This window comes from Erinaceus europaeus, chromosome 12 (assembly GCF_950295315.1).
Source record: "Erinaceus europaeus chromosome 12, mEriEur2.1, whole genome shotgun sequence".
Lineage (NCBI taxonomy): Eukaryota > Metazoa > Chordata > Mammalia > Eulipotyphla > Erinaceidae > Erinaceus > Erinaceus europaeus.
In genome coordinates, this window is record NC_080173.1 from 35,968,614 (window position 1) to 35,990,391 (window position 21,778).

At 41.3% G+C, this 21,778-nt stretch overlaps 1 protein-coding gene across 3 annotated transcripts in view; it reads right to left on the reverse strand.

Moving 5' to 3' along the window:
* The window catches only part of CACNA2D3 (calcium voltage-gated channel auxiliary subunit alpha2delta 3), a 1,089,122-nt gene that overhangs the window by 69,743 nt on the left and 997,601 nt on the right, over positions 1-21,778 (reverse strand). For all 3 annotated transcript variants that reach the window (XM_060203105.1, XM_060203104.1, XM_060203106.1), the window contains exons 32-35: positions 16,518-16,593; positions 13,119-13,171; positions 11,727-11,782; positions 1-112 (exon numbers count right to left, since the gene is read on the reverse strand). In XM_060203105.1, coding sequence (XP_060059088.1) covers positions 1-112; positions 11,727-11,782; positions 13,119-13,171; positions 16,518-16,593 — 297 coding nt within the window. The remainder of the gene's footprint in view (positions 113-11,726; positions 11,783-13,118; positions 13,172-16,517; positions 16,594-21,778) is intronic.

Below are 21,778 nucleotides of genomic sequence, written 5' to 3' on the forward strand. Positions count from 1 at the left end.
TTGGAGCAGTCTTCACAAGCAATGTTCCCTGAGGTTTCCTTGATGGTGCGCTCAGAGACAAATGCTGGATATTCAGTATCACAAGGCTCCAGGGTCTGCTTCAGTTTCTGGGCTGGAGGGATTAAAAAGTAATAATAATAAAATAAAATAAAAGGTGAAGAACATAACGGCACAGGCTTTGTGATGGGCTGTCCACAGTAACTCGGAACACAGTTCCGTTTCTGCTGCTCTGTGATTTTTCTAGGCACAGCATAATGCATTATTTTCTAATTAGTCAAGTGATTTCATCTGCCAAGCAACTCTATAAGCTATAATTCCTCAAGCAGTTGTGTTGGCTTGATCAGCTATCATTTAGTCCCAGAACTATCCTTTCTGGGACTACATCAGTCACTGGGTCTCTGACCTCAAAGCTTGGTTGAATTTAGCAACAACATATATAGCTGAATGAATGTATTAAAATAAATTAGACCATATTATTTAGGGAGAGGCAAGGGTCATGGTACAATTGTATGGTTTGGTGACAGAAAGAAAATTTGAATTATGGAATAGTAGAGTACGTAATGTCTTTGAGCCACATACATGAATCGAATCCTACTATTATGAAGTTCTTAATCCAGTTATGTCACACTAAATAATATGAGTATGTGGGTAAATTTCTCAGTAGGCATTTAGTAAAAACTCAGTGGTGGATGAAATTATTGAGACTAATTATGACCAAGTGAGGGAGGAGACAAGCTCCAAAATCTTTCTATTTTTTTAATTTATAAATTGTGGGTAATTTATTATTTTTTTTACCAGAGGCTGGTGTGAGAAGTAAAAGAAATTATACATGTTGAGTAGTTAACAAGCTATTTGAACCATAAGGAGTAACTAAATAAATGTCAGCTACTGATCGTAGCATGAAAGAGCCAGTTTTCTGAAGACACCACTGTGGCTTGAGAATGATGATGGTCATAGAGAATATAGCACAGTGTTTAGGATTGGAGGCTCTGAAGGCAGAGAGATTCCAAGCTCAAAACTTTAATTCATTGTCTGGATAATCCTCAATTCTCATCTGGGAAGTAGAGATACTGATAGTATAGGTTCTCATCATGGGCTGAAGAGACAGCATTATGGTTATGCAAAAGATTTTCATGCCTGGGAGGGGTTATGCAAAGAGACTCTCAAGTCTGAAGCATAGTCCCAGGTTCAGTGCCCAACATCACCATAATCACCATAAGGCAAAGATGAGCAGTGCTCTGGTGGAAAAAAAAAAAAGATGAAAACTAGGGTTGGGTAGTGGTCCACCTGCTTGAGTGCACATGTTACAATGCACAGGGACCCAGGTTTGAGTCCCCAGTCCCCACCTGCAGGAGGAAAGCTTTGCCAAGTGGTGAAGCAGAATTGCAGGTGTCTCTCTGTCTCTGTCCCTCTCTACCTCTCCCTTTCCTCTTGATTTCTAGCTGTCTCTACCAAATAAATAAATAGTAAGAGAGAGAGAGAGAGGGAGAGAAAGAGAAAGAGAGAGAGAGAGATCTTCCTTAAAAAAAGAAAGGTCTTCATGCCTAAGGCTCTGATGTCCCAGGTTCAATCCCCAATGCTACCCTAAGTCAGAGCTAATCAGAGTTCTGGTTGTTCTATCTCTCTCTCTGCATCTCTCATTAAAACAAATACACACTCCTTAAACAGAATACAAACATGCATTTATATATATTATTTATTTATTATTTGTATTTATATGCATTTATATGTACAATATACACTGTACATTCACAGCATATCATTTATGTCTTCAAGGCAGCAATAAGATTTTAACAAATGATGTACAGGCTAAGTCTCAAGCTTTCTGCCAAATATAGTTGGTTGGATGTCAGCACAACAGGTAAATATCTTGTTTATCTGCGGGGGGTGGAGGGATTGGCTTAAGTGAGCTATTAGATGGTTACTGAATGTAAAAGAAAAAAAAAAAGACCTCTTTGGTAACCAGTTAACCTTTGGGCTAGCAGGAAGCCACATTATAAGTATTTATATACTAACACAATTGATCTTGTACATATGGCTTTTCATTCTTTCACTATTCTAATAAAATGGATTGGAGGGCTTGGGGGTTGAAATACAGTATATCACAGTTTGAAAGGAAGCATATTCCTAATTTGTGTTTTTGTGTAGAGCATGTGACTTCATGAGGAATATATCCTCAACATTAGAGGAAAAAGAAGATACTAACTCACAGGGTTGTTCAGATGAGTAAGTAAATTAGCTCTTAACAGAGTGACACACATGCAGATTCACACAAAGCCAGACCCCAGTCTCCACCTACAGGGGAAAGTTTTACAAGTGGTAAAGCAGTGCTGCAAGTGTCTTTCTCTTTCTCCTCCTCTCTATTTCTGTCTCTATTCAATAGAGAAAGATAATAATAAAAAATTTTTAAAAAGGGAATTAAATGTCTCACCCTCACACAACGCAGGGTCAAATGAATCTGGCTGATGCCCATCAATACCATAAAGTAGGTGTGTTTACTTCCACCACGACCTCTACTATATTGGCTATTTTATTGAGTACTCAGATTGTCAACCTTTTGGGCTAAGAAAAAGGCAAACAGATGCCTGCCTCTCTGATTTCTAACTCTCCTATTCAATTCTAGCAGGTTTCATGCTCCTTGTGAGCCAGCTTCCAGACAACACCTCACACTTTGGGCCCATAGTCTGGGTACATAGGAAGAAATTATGAATCTCAGCCCTGAATGACAGATTGTCTTTCTTCAAGTAAAAGACCACATGGATTCAGGTGGCCTGGGTCCAACAGTACCAAGATAAAGAAGTACTTGGAGGTAACATCAATCTCTTCCTAGGATTTTTCCAACAAAGACTGATTTTGTTAGGAGGATGCCTTCTTTTGATGTTAGAGAAATATTCCTTTATTTTTTTCATCGAATTTATTCTTTTTCATTGAGGGAGGCCAAACATAAAGCTCAGAATAGTATCTGGCTACAATTTGTTGACATTTGTTTCTTTCATGGTTTTATTTATTTTGCAACTGATGTATCTACACAGTAAGTGATAATGACTTTGAATTTAGAAAGTGTCCTTGATATAGTTAAATTATTATATTTTTAAAATTTGGGATAAATGAAATAAAGATTAAGTAAACAATGGCATGGAGTACCATAGATATGTTGCAGAGATTCTAATTTTATGAAATTCTATGCTGTTTTGCTCAATATGTATTGACTTATTAACCAAAAATATGAAAGAGATTAGATAATTAACTATGAGGCAGGGACAGTAGTTAGCTGTCTTGCGAAATCCTGAATGGAGGAGAGAATGTGAGTAAATTGTTCTAATTCATCCAGGGAGTGTGCATAGGAGCCAGAATTTGAACTTGGGCCATCTGGCTCCAACACATCTATATTTAACTACTGTGTGAAGTGTGGCCAATGAAAGAAAGGAAGAAAAGCCTTTGGGGCAGGCTGTGATAGGTAGCATACCTGATTCAAATAAGTCCCACAATTGCTCCATCTCTAATTCTAATTATCTGAGACCAGTGACAATGGGATGAGTCCAGTGCTTGCTCCGTGATGGGATCTGCTTGGTGCTGATGCTTTCTGGAGGTGAGATTCTTGCTCTTTTCACAACTGTAGGACACCCATGCTGATGCTGTTATAAAATGTCAAGTCTATTTGTAGCATAACAGATTGGCTGATCTTTGTTTAAGATGTTTTTAAGGAAACCTATGAAGTATCCTATAAAACCATAACCACAAGGAACCAGGCAGTGGCACATTACTATGTGCAAGGACCCAAGTTCAAGCCCTTGCTCTCCACCTGCAGAGGGAAGATGCTTTACAAGTGTTGAAGCAGGTCTGCATGTGTCTCTCTTTCTTTCTCCCTCTCTTTCTCCCTCTCCCCTCTCAATTTCTCTCTATCCTATTAAAAAAGAGAGAAAAAAAGAAAGAAAGAAAGAAAGAAAGAAAGAAAGAAAGAAAGAAAGAAAGAAAGAAAGAAAGAAAGAAAAAAGGTCTCTGGGAGCAGTGGATTTGTAATGCTGGCACTGAGCCCCAGCAATAACCCTGGTGGCAATAACAAAACAAAGCATGGTCAGTAAATAACCTTGCTCTATCTGGAGTATTACAGAGACTAGCACAGGGAAAGTGAATCTATAGCTAAGGTTGTTGACAATTTTGATTCTTGGTGATTCACTTTATTGTCACAAGGATCAGGAAGCTCAGCTAGGCTGACTTCTATTTTTTTTAGGGAAAACTGGGGTTCAGAAAGCAAATAATACCTGCCTGGAGTCTCTTAGAGTGACTTGTCATTATCATCAGCAAAATCACTATTGCCACCTTCCCAGCAGACACTCACTGTGCAGTCACTCCTTGTTAAACACCATGCTAGTCTGAGCTCATGGACAAAACCCTCCCTGTCACACAGGGAGTAAGACCCCATTACTACCTTGTTTTATCAAAATGCTAAAGCTCAGAAAAATCAAATGTCTGGCCAAAGTCATACTGCTATGAAAGTGACAGAGCCCAGAGCCAAACCTGGGAGGTCACATCCCAGAGTTTCCTTTCTTTGCCCTTGTGCTGCCTGCACCTCAGTCTCAAGTTGAAGCCACTATGACCTCTCATCCAGTCACAATGAAGCACCAATGGAGCATCCACACGACTGAATTTCTTTAATTTTCCCTTAGCAACAAATGCCCTTGATGAGAATTAACGGACTTGGGTTCGCAGTAATTATGTGCAGACAATTGGGAGTGAATAGTGTTGCCTTTTGAAAAGCCTCCCTCTGCTTTTGTCTTTGTGAATGCACCCCCATTCATAACCGGGTGCCAAGCTAGCTCCATTCTCTTTGTGCAACTTCACCAAAATGATACCTTTGTGATAATCAAGCAGAAATGGGCTTCACAGTCCCCTTCATTAAGGAAATGAAGCAGATAAACAGTGTAATTATGGATTCTATTTTTAGTTAGGCAAAGATGTATGTATCAATTCAGAGTCTTTATCTACCAAGGGGAGAGGACATTTAGAAGGAAGAAAAACTTTCCAAGCTGATTTCGCTCAAGCACATTCTCCTTTTCTTTGCACTGCACTGGGCCAGAGATTTACATTTAAGGACAGTATCCAGAGGACAGAGTCTCAGAGGACAAGCTCATTCTTATTCATCTGACTCAGTTTCTTCATCTATAAGGAGGACACTCATGACCATATATGGGTCTGTTCATAGGCTGCAACTGACTCAACAAAAAGTTGAGGCAGCTTAAGTCTCAGTTAAGGTCTCAGTCCCTCAATGTTAGCTCTCAAGCTCTTCTCCCAGAGGTTAGGAAGCAAATTCTAAAAGCCTCTGCCTCTCAGTAAACTGGAAGAATTTGAACATTGACACCTGCACTTGTGGAACGAAGATGCTCTACCTATTGGCACACTGTGTTGATGTTTGAACTAATTGTGGGCTGGGTAGTGGTGCACCCAGTAGATCAGATATGTTACCATGAGCAAAGATTCAGGTTCAAACTTCTGGTCCCCACCCACAGGAGGGATGCTTTAGAAGCAGTGCTGCAAGTGTCTCTGTTTCTCTGTTTTTAAAAAGTTTTGTTTTATTTTAATGAGTGAAAAGAGATACAAAGACACACATACACACAGAGAGGCAGAGACAGAGAGAGAGAGAGAAAGAGAGGGAGACCATAGCACTTCTCAGCTCTGGCTTATGGTGGTGTGGAGCATTAAACCTGAGACTTTAAAGCCTCAGCATGAAAGCCTTATTGCACAATCACTGTGCTATCTCCACCACCCTTTTTCTCCCTCTTTGTCTCTCCTTCCCTCTTAACTTATCTCAATAAAAAAAAAAAAAATGGCCACCAGGAGAGTTGCATTCATTGTGCAGGTACAAAGTCCCAGTGATAATCCTAGCATAATTAAAAAAAAAATTAAGTTAGAATTATTTGACAAAGTCTTTCTAGAGGTAACTGGAAGATCTCATAGAATGGCAGTGAAGTAAGAAGACTAAGAATTATCTATTAAGAACCATTTTAAAACAGCATCCCAAGAACACAGAGCCATAAAGCATCAGAATATTCTGAGCTAAAAATCAAAGAATATTTTGTAGTGGATAGCAAGGTAGAGGGGAAGTACAGTTTTCAGAGTGGGCACCTTTGAGAGTGTGACATGTTGTGTTAGGTAACTATTTTTTTGATGGGTTGGTTATGAGTTGTAGAACATTCAGCTGCACCCAGAAGATGTCTGTAGCACTCATCCATTTGTAACACTCATCCAGTTGTGACACCCACAAATGACTCTTTTAAGTTGCAAGGAGTCCTGGTACAAATTACACCCAAGTTAGCAACCACTGGTTTGGGCCAAGGTCACAGTGAGTGGTACTCAATAGAGACTCACAAATCAATGGAGAAACCTGAAGTCACCAGAACGAAGGACAGGGTGCATTCTAGTGGCGGTGACAGGACACAGGGAGAGGAAGCAAGCCCAGGTGAAAAATAGGGGCAGTGAGCCTGGAGGACAGGAGGGAGGAGGGAGTGCTCTCATGCTCAGTACAAATCTACAAATAAATTGTCCTCAGCAGTGAGCAGATTCCTAATCAGACATCCTAAATTGAATACATAGATTATTTAGGGGATGGGTGATAGCTTAATAGATAAATTCCTTATCATGCATACAGCTGGGGTTCAAGCCCCAGCACTGCACCATATGGCAGTTCTAAGACACTAGGAGAGGCTCTGGTGCTGTTGTGTTATTCTCTTTCTCCATCTTTATCCTTTTTAAAGTGAAAAGAATGGGGAGATAAAAAGAGATCAGTGTTGGAAAACTGAGCAGTGAAATCATTCATGAATGAAGCTGCCAGCAATGCAGAAATGAAGGAAGGAAGGACGGAAGGAAGGAAGGAAGGAAGGAAGGAAAGAAGGAAGGAAGGAAGGAAGGAAGGAAGGAAGGAAGGAAGGAAGGAAGGAAGGAAGGAAGGAAGGAAGGGGTGCTACCCACCACCACTCAAAAACTTGAGCACCACCAAGTGTGGAGCTCCTGCCCTGTGTCACATCTTATGCACAAGCTTCATAGGCACTATTTAATGTATTCCTCATAGCTGCTCCATCTGTGTCTGCTGTTCTCTCTGTTGACAAAGTAGGGGACCAGAGTCAAGCTAAAAAGAAGGAGGAGTCCTTACTCTAAAGCCAGGGTCAAACAGCCACTCCTGCCTCCTGAGCAGACTCAGTCTGATTATTCAGAAGGGGCTGCCCTTTTTGCAGGGCTCTGGTGCAGCAGGGAGCAGGGCTATGTAACTAATTTACTATCCTCTTGCATTTGTTGATCTTGAAAACTAGTTCAACAGAAAAATTGAATAAAAGTGAATAAAAAGAATCTTAAGTGGTGATTTAGTTGCTTTCTTCTCATTTCTTTTTCAAATCATATGCAAGTTTTGGCAAAAACAGGTAAAGGGAACATTTCCCTTGTGTTTGAACTGTGTTCTCAGCCTCATTTATAATTTGGTCTCTGCATACTGACTCCCCATTTGCTGAACCTGCTTAAATTTGTATCCTCCTCTCCAACCATGGGATTTGGGGTGGGGGGGTTAGTATGAGGGTATATATATGGTTTTCCACGAGTGTTTTCTCATATGACTTAATCTCATGGCACTTTTTTACACTGCTAAGTAATTTTCAGAAACAGAATCTTGTTTTAAAATGCCATCCGCCTTTCTGCAGATGGGCTGTGATTTATTTTTAAGTGCCCCCATTGTTCACTCTTTAAAGAGTCATCAGCACTGCAACCATAAATTCGTTAGTGATACTCATCTTGTCATTGAATCATTGAGTCCTTTGTCTCCATTTCCGTTTATTGCCTTGGGCTCAATTTCCAGAAGTGGGATGATGGCCACTCAATGTCATGGAAGCTGGTATCAACCCAGCGGGAAGGGGCAGGACCAGGAACCTGACCTGAAGGTCACTGGGACCATGTATTTGTGTGTGTGAGCACTTAGTCCTGGGCCACTGCACTGTCAGTTTTCCAAGATAACAGCTGACCCTGAGCACATCTGACAAAGATAATATGATCAAATTTATATTTTAGGAGGGAAGTTATACAAAGAAAAAAAAAGCCAGAATGGAGGGGCTGGACAGTGGCACACCTGTTTAAGTGGATATATTACCATGCACAAGGACCTGGGTTCAAACCCCTGGTCCCTCCCTGCCTGCAGTGTCAGAGGCCTCCCCGCCCGGCTTCTGCACATATAGAACTATCTGAAGATGCTACTCCATCTCATACTTTAAAAATAAACTTGTGGCCAGCGGGGTGTGGGTGTGGGTGGGTGGCATGGGACACAGTTTTTTGGTGGTGGGAATGGTGTTTATGTACACTCCTAGTAAAGTGTACTCATATAAATTACTAGTTAATTAATATGAGAGGGGGAAAATTAATTGTATGTCTTGAAGTTTTTAAAACACAGACTGAGTCTTCTTAATATATAGGCTGTGTATTTGATATGCGGACTCTCTCAAAAGCCTAGACCAAGTAGATCAGAGGCAACCAGTGGCACAGCTATTTACAAGATACTGGGTACTATACAGCAAACCCTAACAAAAGGATTTTTCTCAAAGTTAACCCAATTACCAAATAATGTGATGATAACATTAACTATCCATTGTCTTTTTGAACCCTAAGACAGCAGGAACCTCACATCTCCAGTATAGAGCCTCTACTTCCCCCAGTCCTGGAACCTTAGGATAGGGACCACTTTCCCGCATGCCTCTCCCAATCCATATCAAATAATATTGCATCAGCCGATCGCAACCTAATCAACGCAGTGATTGCCACCTCAACATGCTTCACTTCAGACTGTGTCCAGAGACTTCACGTGTGGAATGACAACCCTTCAGCTTCATTACTCGGGTGAGACCTTTCCTTTCATAGCATTCTCTAATTCCATCCCAGGTGGTTCACTTTCTAACAAAGTCCCAAAACCTAGATATACACCAGTTTCTGTGTGTGAGAGCTTATGTTCACACGTATCCGTAAACTACTGCAAAATATATACCTGAAAGCAGAAGTACACTAGAGTTTGCAGTGAGTACCCCCCTAACACTTCCTTTCCACTATTCCAACCTTTGGGTCCATGATTGCTCAACAATTTGTTTGACTTTGTATGTTAACTCTCTTTTCAGCCATCAGGTTCCAGATGCCATCAGGATGCAGGCCAGGCTTCCCTGGACTGAACACCCCACCAATGCATCCTGGAGCTTAGCTTCCCCAGAGACCCACCCTACTAGGGAAAGAGAGAGGCAGACTGGGAGTATGGACCGACCAGTCAACGCCCATGTTCAGCGGGGAAGCAATTACAGAAGCCAGACCTTCTACCTTCGGCAACCCACAACGACCCTGGGTCCATGCTCCCAGAGGGATAGAGAACGGGAAAGCTATCAGGGGAGGGGATGGGATATGGAGATTGGGTGGTGGGAATTGTGTGGAGTTGTAACCCTTCTACCCCATGGTTTTGTTAATGTATCCTTTCTTAAATAAAAACTAAATTAAAAAATAAATAAACTTGTGATGGGATCAGGTGGTAGCATACTCAGAGCACACAGATAACCATGAGCAAGGGTCCAGGTTCAAGCTCTTGGTCGTCCACCTGCAAGTCGGGAAGCTTTACAAGTGTCAGAGTAGTGCTGCAGGTATTTCTTTCTCTTTTTTTTCTGTTTCTATCTCTATCATAATAAAAGGAAAGAAAAATGAAAAAAGAATACTAGAAATGCAAAAGAAATTTATACAAATGGGTCTACTTGTAAGTTCTAGTTACAATGCCCCAACAACAGTGATCTCTGTCATACTGCCACGCCTGGCAGAAGAAAGATTTCTTAGGGTATTTAATAAACAAAGATGGAGTACCTACCTTAGTTAGATCCTAAGGGAAACCAGTAGTTATGACACTGTTCTACCATCAAGAAATTCTAGTTTAAGGTGAAACCAACAAACTAGGTAATATAAGGATAATGTTTGACCTAACTGAACAGAAGCAAGCAAGACATGGTGCTAAAAATAAAAATAGAAAATAAAATGGTGCTCATTCTTCCTGGGAGAACTGAGGAAACCCTGACCAACTAGAGACTTAAGGGAAGAAAGGAGTATGTCAGACTGAACTATATCCTAGATAGGCTACTAATCTTCTCCTTTTTTCATAGATACAAGAAATTATGGCAGAAGCCTGCTAGTCCTTGGTATACCAGTTGAGGAAATAAACAGAAATAAATGCAAGAAAGAAAGAAAGAGAAAGGGAAAGAAAGAAAAAGAAAGAAAGGAAGAAGGAAGGAAGTAAGGAAGAAGAGAGAGAGAGAGAAAGAAAGAAAGAAAGAAAGAAGGAAGAGAGAGAGAAAGAAAGAAAGGAAGGAAGGAAGGAAGAAAGAAGGAAGGAAGGAAGAAAGAGAGAGAGAGAGAAAGAAAGAAAGAAAGAAAGAAGGAAGGAAGGAAGGAAGGAAGGAAGGAAGGAAGGAAGGAAGGAAGGAAGAAAGATTAGGGTATCTGTGACACAAGTGAATGCTCAGGCGGGGGGAGTGACTGGGCAATAACCCTCATAAGGAAGCAGTGGGGCAATAGAACTCCATTCTCCATTCTCCATGTCAAATATTGCCATCACCATATGCATGGATTCATTCTAGCTACCATTTTGAGAGGACTCCTGTACTATAGTCACAGAGCTGTTTATATAATATGATACATTCTATATTAAATAAGCACACTATTCTCTATATTAAATAAGCACATTATTACTCTATGGAAACTGAGTCATAAAGAGATCAACTTGCCAAAGGTTTGTCTTTAAACCAAGACTTAAATCCATGTTGAACTAAATCCACAGTCCATGTCTAATGGTTCCTACTAATCACTGTTCAAATTACTGAAGGTATTTTATCAGAAAAAAAATGACCAAATTTCTGTTTTAGGAAGTTATACAAAGGAAAAAAAAAAAACAGAATGGAGGAACTGGGCAGTGGAACACCTGGTTAAGTGCACATATTACCATGCACAAGTACCCAGGTTCAAACCCCCAGTCCCTACCTGCAGGGGAAAAGCTTCACAAGTGGTGAAGCAGGTCTGCAGGTGTCTCTATTTCTCTCTCCCTCTCTATCTCAGTTTATCTTTGTCCTATCAATTTAAATAAAGTTTAAAAAAATTCAGGATGGTTATCCATTAGTTCAATCTGAGACCATCAATGTGTCTGTCTTTGTTTGATTCTAGTATTCTGTTTTAAATTTTTTTATTATCTTTATTTGATAGAGACAGCCAGAAATCAAGAAGGAATGGGATGATAGAGAGGGAGAAAGGCAGAGAGATACCTGCAGCCCTGCTTAACCACTTGCAAATCTTTCCCCCTGTAAATGGACACCAGGGGCTTGAACCTATGTCCTCGTGCACTGTAATGTGTGTGCTCAACCAGGTGCACCGCCATCTAGCTCCGATTTTAGTATTCTTCATGAGTGTCTTGAAGAATTCACCTGTGCCATGCCTGACCTCAAAGCCATAGCAAAAGGAACTGGGTCACAGTGTACCTTCAACCTGGGCTGAATGAAGCCTATGGAATTAGTGACAGACAGGATGGTGCTGCTCTTAGCACAAAGGGTGCCTTTTGCTGACAGAGCTGAGAAATCATAATTACGTGCTGGGTGTTTTTCCCTGAGCACATCCCTGATGAAAAGCAGCCAGTGAACCCATGGTTGATCACTCTGAGCTGGGAAAAGAAACCAGTTGTTGCTTACCTTTGGCTGTCATATCTGAGTGCCACCAACTGCAGAGGTTAAATTCCACAAGGAACCTAAACAGGTGATGGAAAGGCCCAAAGTCACTTAGGTGAATCACAAAAAGAACTGTGACATTCCAGACTGACTGCCCACAGTTGAAAGAATCACATCCCCTACAGGGATATCCACTGGCTGGCTTAGTTACCATCCCAATTTTTGCTGGACTTTTATCTCATGTGTGTATGTAGAGATGCTTTAACATCAGTGCCAACCAAATCCTTAAGCTAGGCTTAGCTAACCTGAAGAACTCTTTTCAGGAATATCTTGTTTTGTAAAAACCACACACAAAAAAAAGTTTTCTGATTATAGTTGGAATAGCAGGAAAAAGTTCACTGCTGAAGGACTTCCTCTACCTTATTTCAGAAATACAAGTAGAATAATCTATACTTCAAATATAAACTTCAGTAGTAAAGGATGCTTTCAAAATTCAGACCTGTAACTATTATCTTACTACCTCAGACAAAACTCCAGTATTACATGTTACTGTATTCCCTGTTTCTGTTGGATATGTAGAACTTACTCCCCATTTGAACTTGTAACTGAAATTAACATAAGTAACATTAAACCAATAAAGAAGACAACCCATTCAATTAATGCAAGTCACATTAAATCAACAGAGAAGATTATCTGTTCATCAATTCTGCAAGGTGTGTGCCTTCAATATATAGAACTGAAGCACTGATGTGGGGAACATAGAGTGAAAGAGCTGGTTAGTGGCTTAAACCATCTGGTACACAGGCTCATCCATGAAGCCTCTCCCTTTACCCAAAGTATAGAAACACAAAGTTTCTATAATGTCCAATAACATCTCTGGAAATCAAGTCTTTCATCTTATGCCATTGCAAGCCTGACCTAAGTCGCAGATGCACCCAGAACTCTCTAAACAGGACTCTAGCCTGTCAGGGTAAACAACTGAATTACACCCTAGGACCTCTTCCCAACCCAATCCCCAGCTGATGACAGCACAAGGCTCCAGCCATGTACATGACATGACATTGAAGGGGCAGTGGACTGCAATTTGGTCTTCTGACCACAGCCCACCCAGGCTGCATTAAAAACATCCAGACAACTATGCTAAATTGAACAGTAACCACAATAAATAAATTTGGTTTGTGTATTGCAAGCTGTTAGTCTGCTAAGCAATGACATAAGGGAATAAACGAGGACCAAGAATAACTTCATGAAAGATCATTTGGGACATCTCACCATTTGCTATTTTGAATGTTCAATGAAGAGTATTGAGGATCAAACTGTTACTAAAAGCATGACACACAGTCTCCTAATTCACTCTACTACAAAAAAGAAAAAAAAAGCATTGATACTTTTAAAGATGTGGCAGATAATACTTACAAGACAAGTTCTGTCATTATCCATTTTGCTGCAGCAAGGAAAGCATGGTAAGGCTGAAGAGAAGAATTCAGTTCATTAAAAGCATTGCTCCACATGCAAAATTTGTAGTTTAACTTCAGGCTTTACATAAAGACAATGTTATTCTTCTGGGGAGATTAACATCATGTTAGAAAACAGTGAGGCTCTAGTCAAAGGAAGAAAATGGTTGGATACTGTATCCTAAAACTAACATTCTAACACTTTGAACTCCCCTGTAGTTAGAGGTGATTTACAAGGAAAATAAACATGGTTCTAATACAGGGGTTATCTCTGGAAGGAAAAAGGAAGTTCAGAAAAGATGCTTAAACCTTTACCCTCTAGGGCCTAATAATCCTGAAGCCTAATACCAAGGGGCTGGAATCATATGACTAATTTCCAATGGTAATTCACAGGCTGCCTCTGAGAAAGGTTGATTCCCTGTTCTCCATCACTGTATGTCATTCATTGCAACAAAAAGCACATGTACTTGAGTTTTAATGCTGCCCATGAATTATGGAGGATTTAAACTGCCTTTTCTCACACGTACATATTTAGACTTGAAAGACCGATAACCATAGATACATGTGTTTTTTAGCCTTGCAGAAAATTCCCTCCACTCTGTCAAAGAAGGCATTGACAGGCTGGCCTTTATTTCAGAATATTTTAATTTAAAAAAAGCAGTTGGATTGTTGACTCTGTGCTATTTCCTATGTGGATAATTCAATTTCCTGAATTCTGGAAAATACCAAGTCTCCCCTCAGTCAGCTCTTTGTACCTAGGTATGCCAGATATGTTAGTGGTGGGCAGACTTGAGAGACAGGCAACAGCAATGGGCACTGGCAAAACCTGGGCCTCAGATGGCAGGGCCAGGAAAATCTCTGAATCTCTTGTGGTTGTGTTTAGGTACCAGAGCGTTGAAATGCCAAATCCTGGTTTCTGAAGGGATGGCTGTTTAATCTGATCTGGTGAGTGTTTTGATGATTAGGATTAGATCTAGGAACAGGGGATCAGCCAGTTTTAAATAAAACGAAAACAGACTCTACCTTTACCCAATCTTGAAATGTCCCAATTTCAAGTCTGTAAGCAAATAAACAAACAATAACAAAATCCTCCTGGGGTTATTCCTAGGCCACCCAGATTCCGGACTAGATGTCTTGTTTTGATTGGAGGGTCAAAACTTGTCCTTCCTTGAAATCCACTGGGTCCTCAGAATCAGGGCTGGATCAGGGCCAGGTAAGTGTGTGACTATAAACTATTTCCTAAAACCAAAAAATCTGAGGCTCTTTCATTATACTTCTTTTTTTTTCTTTCTTTTTTAAATCACTTGGGGGGGGGGGTAGGTTAATAGTTTGCAATACAGTTGTTGACACATAAGTAAAAATTCTCACCTCACCATGATAGGTGTCTGCAAAGCACTCTAATTTAGGCCCTTTTCCATTTATGGCTTGAAAAATACTTTTTTTTTTCTTTCCTTTTTCAAAAAGGCCTGGGTGGTCAGAGCATGGGACAGGCCTGCATCTTTGTATCTGCTGGGATGGGCAGTGACATTTCAGGGGTGCTAAGGAGTATGAGCTGGATTGGGAGGATGAATAAAGGGATTAAGGAGGCTTTGGAGATGGGGCAAAGAGGTCAGAGGCTGGAGCAGCTCACCCTGAGGTCAGGGGGACAAGGCACTCTGGTTTCCCAGCTCAGGCCCTGGCTCAGTGGGTGGGTAAACAAAGGGATTATGTAAATATGGGATTAAACATTTAAATGCATACTATCTTTCAGAAGAGAAAAGCCATTGAGCTTTTAAACCTAATGATGAAAACATATCTTGGGAATATTTTAAGCTGGAAAATTCTCACTCAAAAGCCATTGATTTTCTCCAAATGTCCAACTCTTAGTTCTGAGTTGCTGCTCAGGCATTTATTTCCCAACTCTGAATAATTTCTTACTCCCTTGGTGTAGGAGATCTGTTAAATATTTGGGTTTTAAATACTCCCCTTGAAAGAAATTATATTTGCATGTGAGAAATATATTTATTCTTTGAAACCAAAATGGCTCTTACATGTCGTGTTTTAAATCAATTTTTAGGTTAATTTCTTGGTATGTAAAAAACAGCAGCATGCTATTTATTTGAATATAGTAGACTATATCACGTCTACTTTGCTTGCATTTCCTGTATTTTCAGGTTACTGGTGACCAAACAACATTGCTCACACACTGTAAACTACACACACACACACACACACACACACACATTTTTTAAGTTGGGAATAAATTATATCAGCTAATTTCTGACATCTTCCAATAATACAATTACTATGTTGATTGATTATCAATTGTGACATCATTGGTCCAGAGTAGCATAGTGGCTAGTGTTGGACTTGAGAAAATAGAATCTTAAATTTGATCCCTGGCATTGCAGATGCCAAAGTTATGGACTTATCCTCTGTCTCTCTCATGTTCATATTAATAAACAAATCTTTAAAAAAAAAAGAGAGGTAGGGAGGTCATTGAACCTAGTGCAGTGGTTTATGCAACAGACTTTCATCCTCAAGCCAGTATCAGCATAATCCAGAGCTGAGTAGTGCTCTTGTTAAATAGTAATAATAACAATAATAAATAAAACTATGACATCATAGTAGAAACAGTTCTAGAGATAATGATTTAGACCCTGGGCTGGTTCAAGTAAGAAATGTATCCTAGGGAGTCGGGCGGCAGCGCAGCGGGTTAAGTGCACGTGACACAAAGTGCAAGGACAGGTGCTAAGGATCTCGGTTCAAGCCCCTGGCTCCCCACCTGCAGGAGAGTCTCTTCACAGGTGCTTAAGCAGGTCTGCAAGTGTCTATCTTTCTCTCCCCCTCTTTGTCTTCCCCTCTTCTCTCCATTTCTCTCTGTCCTATCCAACAACAATAACATCAATAACAACAACAATAATAACTACAACAACAATAAAAAACAAGGGCAACAAAAAGGGGAAAATAAATAAATATAAAATAATTATAAAAAGAAAAGAAAAGAAAGAAAGAAATGTATCCTAAAGCAAATTGGGTCCTAGGTGTACAGCTCCATTGCAAACCAAAAGGAAGATTTCTGATGGGATCCTTTGTAATCTATGCATGAGAAAGCTGATAACTCCTGTCCCTCCTCTTTTCCACTCATTAAAGGGAACAGGGCACTAATCCATCAAAGACTTTAGACCACCTAGTCTATTCATACAACCACCACATTTGGGTTGAATGGGAAGTGTTTTTTCTTAACCACTAGAATCAGGAAATATACATAAGTACTCACAGTTTTGGACAAAGATAAGTCTGAGTCTTCCACAGACCAAGACAGAAGCCCCACCCAGCTATAGACAGGTCAGAGACGTTATGGACCTCATGCTGTACTTACATCCAGGAGCCCATGAGCACCATCGCTGCTCTCCTTGTTGGCTCTGCACATGGCTTGATAGTCATAAAGGGTGATTCTACAGCAAAGAATGGAGAGAAATTTTACTAACTGGAAAACACAGGAACTAAGTGATGTTGTGGCCCAGCAAGGTGAAAGATCCCAGTCCCTACCAGCAAATGTGATAGTAACAGGCACAGATAAAGGCCTATTAAGCATGGCCAGTAAGGAACTTGGTAAAGTCCAGGGCCAGGAATGGACTGATGATGAGGACTTGGAAGAGCAGAGAGGATAAAGATATTTGGATGAGGGTCCCCCTTCCTGTCCGACACTGATGAAACAGTCATTCTAGTTTGAGCAAGGCTGAACTGCATGAACCAGGAAACACCTAAGGGTCTATTGTATTCTGAATTGCACTGGGGACCCTTGATGGATTCAGTTTCAGTACTATACTTTCAAGGTCTCAAGAGCTGCAAAGTGTCACACCGGCTTTATTGGTTTATTTTTTTAAATCCAAGTATGTCTAGTGCACATTTATTTTTATTTTGAATGAGTGGTTTATCACTGTCTTACAAAATTATTAAGTTTCAGGTGGAGTTTCTTACCCACACATGATGCATGCAAATCACTCTCCACTGAGGTTCTGTGTCTGACCATAATCCTCTTAGTTTTCATACCATACAGGAGACAATCAAGCTATCATTTTTTTTGCAAGCTTGTTTACTCAAGTCATCTATAATATAGTCCACATATGAACAAAACTATACAACAGTTGTCCTTCATCTCTTATTTCACTCAGCATCATCAAGGAGTTCTATCCATTTTGCTCCAAATGATACAACTACATCCTTTTTGACAGCAGGACAGTATTCCATTGTCCATATGTTCCATAGCTTCTTTATCCAGTCATCTGTCATTGGGCATTTAGGTTGTTCCCATACTTTAGCTATTATAGAACTAACAGGATCCTCTGTTATTTCTGGGCACTAGGAAACAGGCCTGGACCAACATAAGCCCCCACAGTTCAACAATCTGTTGGAAACCAGCTGACCTACTACTTATAATTCCTGCTCCCACTCCCACTACCATGATAGCGAGTGTATACTTGTTGGGTAGTATGCCAGCTCCCCCTGGCTTCTGCTTAACCATATGCCTATATAGGGATTGATTTGTTCAAAGCTTTGGTCTATTTACATAAATCACTTTTACATTTACATAAAGCACCACACTCCCTCCAGGGCATTGGTGGTTTAGTGGTAGAATTCTCACCTGCTCCACCCCCTCTCCTTGTCACACCCTGATCCTCTCCTTGTCACACCCTGATCTTCCACCAGTCACTTTTCGCTCCACCCTCTCTATGTCACATCCTGTTTCCACCCTACTTGGAGAGTATAAAAACAGCTGCTCTTCTGATTAAAGACACTTGGAAATTGCTTTCCAGCTCCGAGAGTTCCAGAGTGTATCTCCTGTGAAGTTAGTGTGGCACGAGTTCCTGATCCCTCTACCATGCAGCAGCCTAGATCAGCTCCAGTTGAGTTCTCTCCAACCCAGAGAGCACTAGCTCGGGAAGAAGCACCCTCAGGCTATCCCAGCATATACTTACATCTGCAAATTACTCAGTTTATGAACTAAACAAAAACATTCTTTCTACACTGGGAATAAACTATAGCCCTCCTCCCAGTGATAACCTTTATTCAGCTGCAAAAATGTTTTGCTTTTTGTATTTTATGAGTTGCCCATCAGCAACTTTAAAAAGGAAAAGAGGATAGTAATTTCTGGCGGCACCTTAACTGACTCTAGATAGAGTGAACACCTAATCCCAAAGGCATACATTCTATCTTCCATCCCTTCTCCCCCAGTTCCTCTTCTTACTATTCCTGGACTATTACTATTCCAAGGACAGGCACTTAAAATCCAGTCTGAATTACACAGCAGCTGCCAGATGACATGTCAACACTGCAGAGCATTCACTTCAATGCTCCCCATAGGAATTCCCTTCTAGAATAATGCAAAGTGGAACATTCTTAGCCTTCTACTGGAAACAAGCACTAGAATGAAGGCCCCAAGTAGCAGCACTAGTGCTGGCTGTTTGATGGCCAGCCCCACACTCTAGCACCTGTGCAGAACCCAAGCTCAGAGAGAACATCCAGTGTCATGGGTCTGGTGAATGAATAACTGCCTGACCATTGAATCTTGAACAGACTAGGAGACAGCTGAGATCAAAGAGGTCAATTGCAAACATGCGATGCAAAGGGCTTTTTGACACACACACACACACACACACACACACACACACACACACACACACACACACACATATATTTCACAGTATTATTGTTGTGGCTTGACACCTACACAACAAATCCACCATGCCATTTATGGAAGCGATTTTCCCCCTTTAGATGGGACAAAGGGAAATTGAGAAGAAAGGAGGAGAGAGTGGGAGAGAGAAAGAGAAACAGCACTGCTTCACCACTTGGGAAGCTTCCCCCTGCAGATGGGAAATGGGGACTTAAAACCTGGGTTTTTATGCATGGTAATGTAGTGCCTGACCTGGTGAGCCACTGCTCAGCCCCTTTAAATGAGACCTTATATGAGCTGCCTGTCAAGGAAGCATTCAGAGCAGGCAGGATTGTTGCTGTTATTATAATTTACAAGCATCATTTTCATTGTCATTATTATTATTTTTTCCTCCAGGATTATTGCTGGGCTCGGTGCCTGCACCATGAATCCACGGCTCCTGGAGGCCATTTTCCCCCCCTTTGTTGCCCTTGTTGTTGTAGCCTCGCTGTGGTTATTATTATTGCCATTGTTGATGTTGTTCATTGTTGGATAGGACAGAGAGAAATGGAGAGAGGAGGGGAAGACAGAGAGGGGGAGAGAAAGATAGACACCTGAAGACCTGCTTCGCCGCCCATGAAGCAACTCCCCTGCAGGTGGGGAGCTGGGGCCTCGAACCGGGATCCTTATGCCGGTCCTTGCGCCTTGGGCCACATGTGCTCAACCCACTGTGCCACTGCCCGACCCCCTTCATTGTCATTATTAATCAACAGGGCTAGTGTCAAATAAAATGGGAATCATCTCAGGCTAGAATAAGCTGGCTGGAATATGGACAGGCCACTGAGCTTGCTTACACAGTTTCCTGGTACACATGGCACAGTGTAATTCACACTGGGGGCTGCTGTATGAGACATTGTTAGAAGCTGTGTTAGAATTAGCAAGAGATGATGCAGGAACTTCTGTCTACGGGTTTCCTAACTGAGGGTCCTGATAACACCAACTGATGTCTTCTGAATTCTGTTTAGCAACCATGAGCAAGGTACTCTACTTTAAAAAAAAAATACTTATTTAGTTTGGATAGAGTTAGAGAAATTGATAGGGATGGGAAAGACAGAGACAGACTAATCCATAGATCGATAGATAGACAGCCACCTGCAGCACTGCTTCAACAATTAGGGAGCTTCTGTGCAGGTGAGAACTGGGGGCTTAAATCTGGGTGCTTACACACTATAACGTGCTCTCTACCAGGTGCACCACTGTCCACCCCTGAGCAAGGCATTCTTCTAAGCATGAGCCTGCAATTAGACTTCGATAAGAGTCTAATCAGTTCCATTTTACAGAGGGGAAAACTAAATCCAGCCAATCTATGTAATATGCCCAAGTTTTAGAGCTCATAAGTAGTGGAGTCATTTGATAAAGGTTGAGATGATTCTGTCTCAGTGTCTTATGTTTAGCAATGGATTCATAGATTTCAAGAGATGCTTAACATCTAGACTTGTGCTCCATCTCAGCATCTTATTGGGATGTGACAGCAGATATTGTCCAAGATGACAATGGACAATACAACCAATGGACAGAATCAACTTTCAAACCAAAGCTAAATGTCCATTATAGAGTCACATTGCCAGGCTGGATCATTTGCTGCGTTAGTGAGAGCTCATTGCCATAGTAACCTGCCCAACAGACAGGAGGTTGGAAGTTTAGAATTCTACTTAAATCATTTGTAAAGGCTCCAGTTTACAAGCTGGGAGCTAAACTCACTTGTGCTGGGGCAGCCTCTAGGCTGGGGTTTCTGTCTCTCCAGGAGAGTTCCTGCAATCCAACTGTCATCGGGGAGGTCACAGAACAAGTCTTGCCTTTCCTCTCTAGGCATAGACAGTCTTAACTAGATGTTGTGTAAAGAGGGACTTCCATGTTATTACCCTTTTTGAAGCGATGGTGTTACTGTTTTAAATAACTCTGTTTTGTGGCTACCTGTATCCTGTTCAGTTGATTATAGTTAAAGAACATGATAATTGCCTGCTATCGTTCAGCTCTAAAATAAGCTATGAGCATCAGGCTCAGCCCAAGATGATACTGTGGGCTGCTGCACTAAGTAGCACAAGCTCATGCTTATTCCAGAAAAACATGGGATTACTCTCCATGGCATCATCACTGTCCACTTCAAGAGTGGGTTGCCACCCCAGACCTCACTATTACCATCCTTCTGCTCCCCAGGGAGGTCTCTTTGGAACTGAGACAAAAGGCAAAGAGAGGGTCTTTTCAAAAGAGAAAGCAATCTTGATCCTAGATGGAGACTTAGAAAAAATAGCGTTGAAATTAAGGTATCTGTCACTAGTAATCTTGCTATACTATCACTGAAAAGGAGGTAAATCTGGTAAACACCAGAAAAAGTCAGGCGCTATTTCTCTTATCTGAGAGAGAAGAAGAAACATGGAAGGATGCTTCTTCTTCTTCTAGCATTTGCCCTTCTTCCGTAGCCAGTCAACAGCGCCAGGTTGAGCCTGATGTAAAGTTTCGAGACCTCCTTTGAATCTGGAGAGGTGGCAGTCGTTGACTATGTGGGTCATAGTCTGTCTGTAGCCGCAGGGGCAGTTCGGGTCGTCTCTGGCTCCCCAGCGATGGAACATAGCGGCGCACCGGCCATGGCCTGTTCGATAGCGATTGAGGAGGGCCCAATCATAACGTGCTAGGTCAAAGCCGGGTTGATGCTTGCAGGGGTCTGTGATGAGGTGTTTGTTCTTTACCTCAGCTGACTGCCAACTCTGTTTCCAGGAGTCTGGAACAGAGAAGTTCAGTGTAGGCATAGGAGACCAGATTGGATGACGAGACGTCAAGCGTTGAACAGGGTGGGCAAAGATATCCACGTATATTGGCAGGTCCGGTCGAGCGTAGACGTGGGAAATGAACTTAGATGATGCCGCATCCCGACGAATATCTGGCGGGGCGATGTTGCTAAGAACTGGCAGCCATGGAACCAGGGT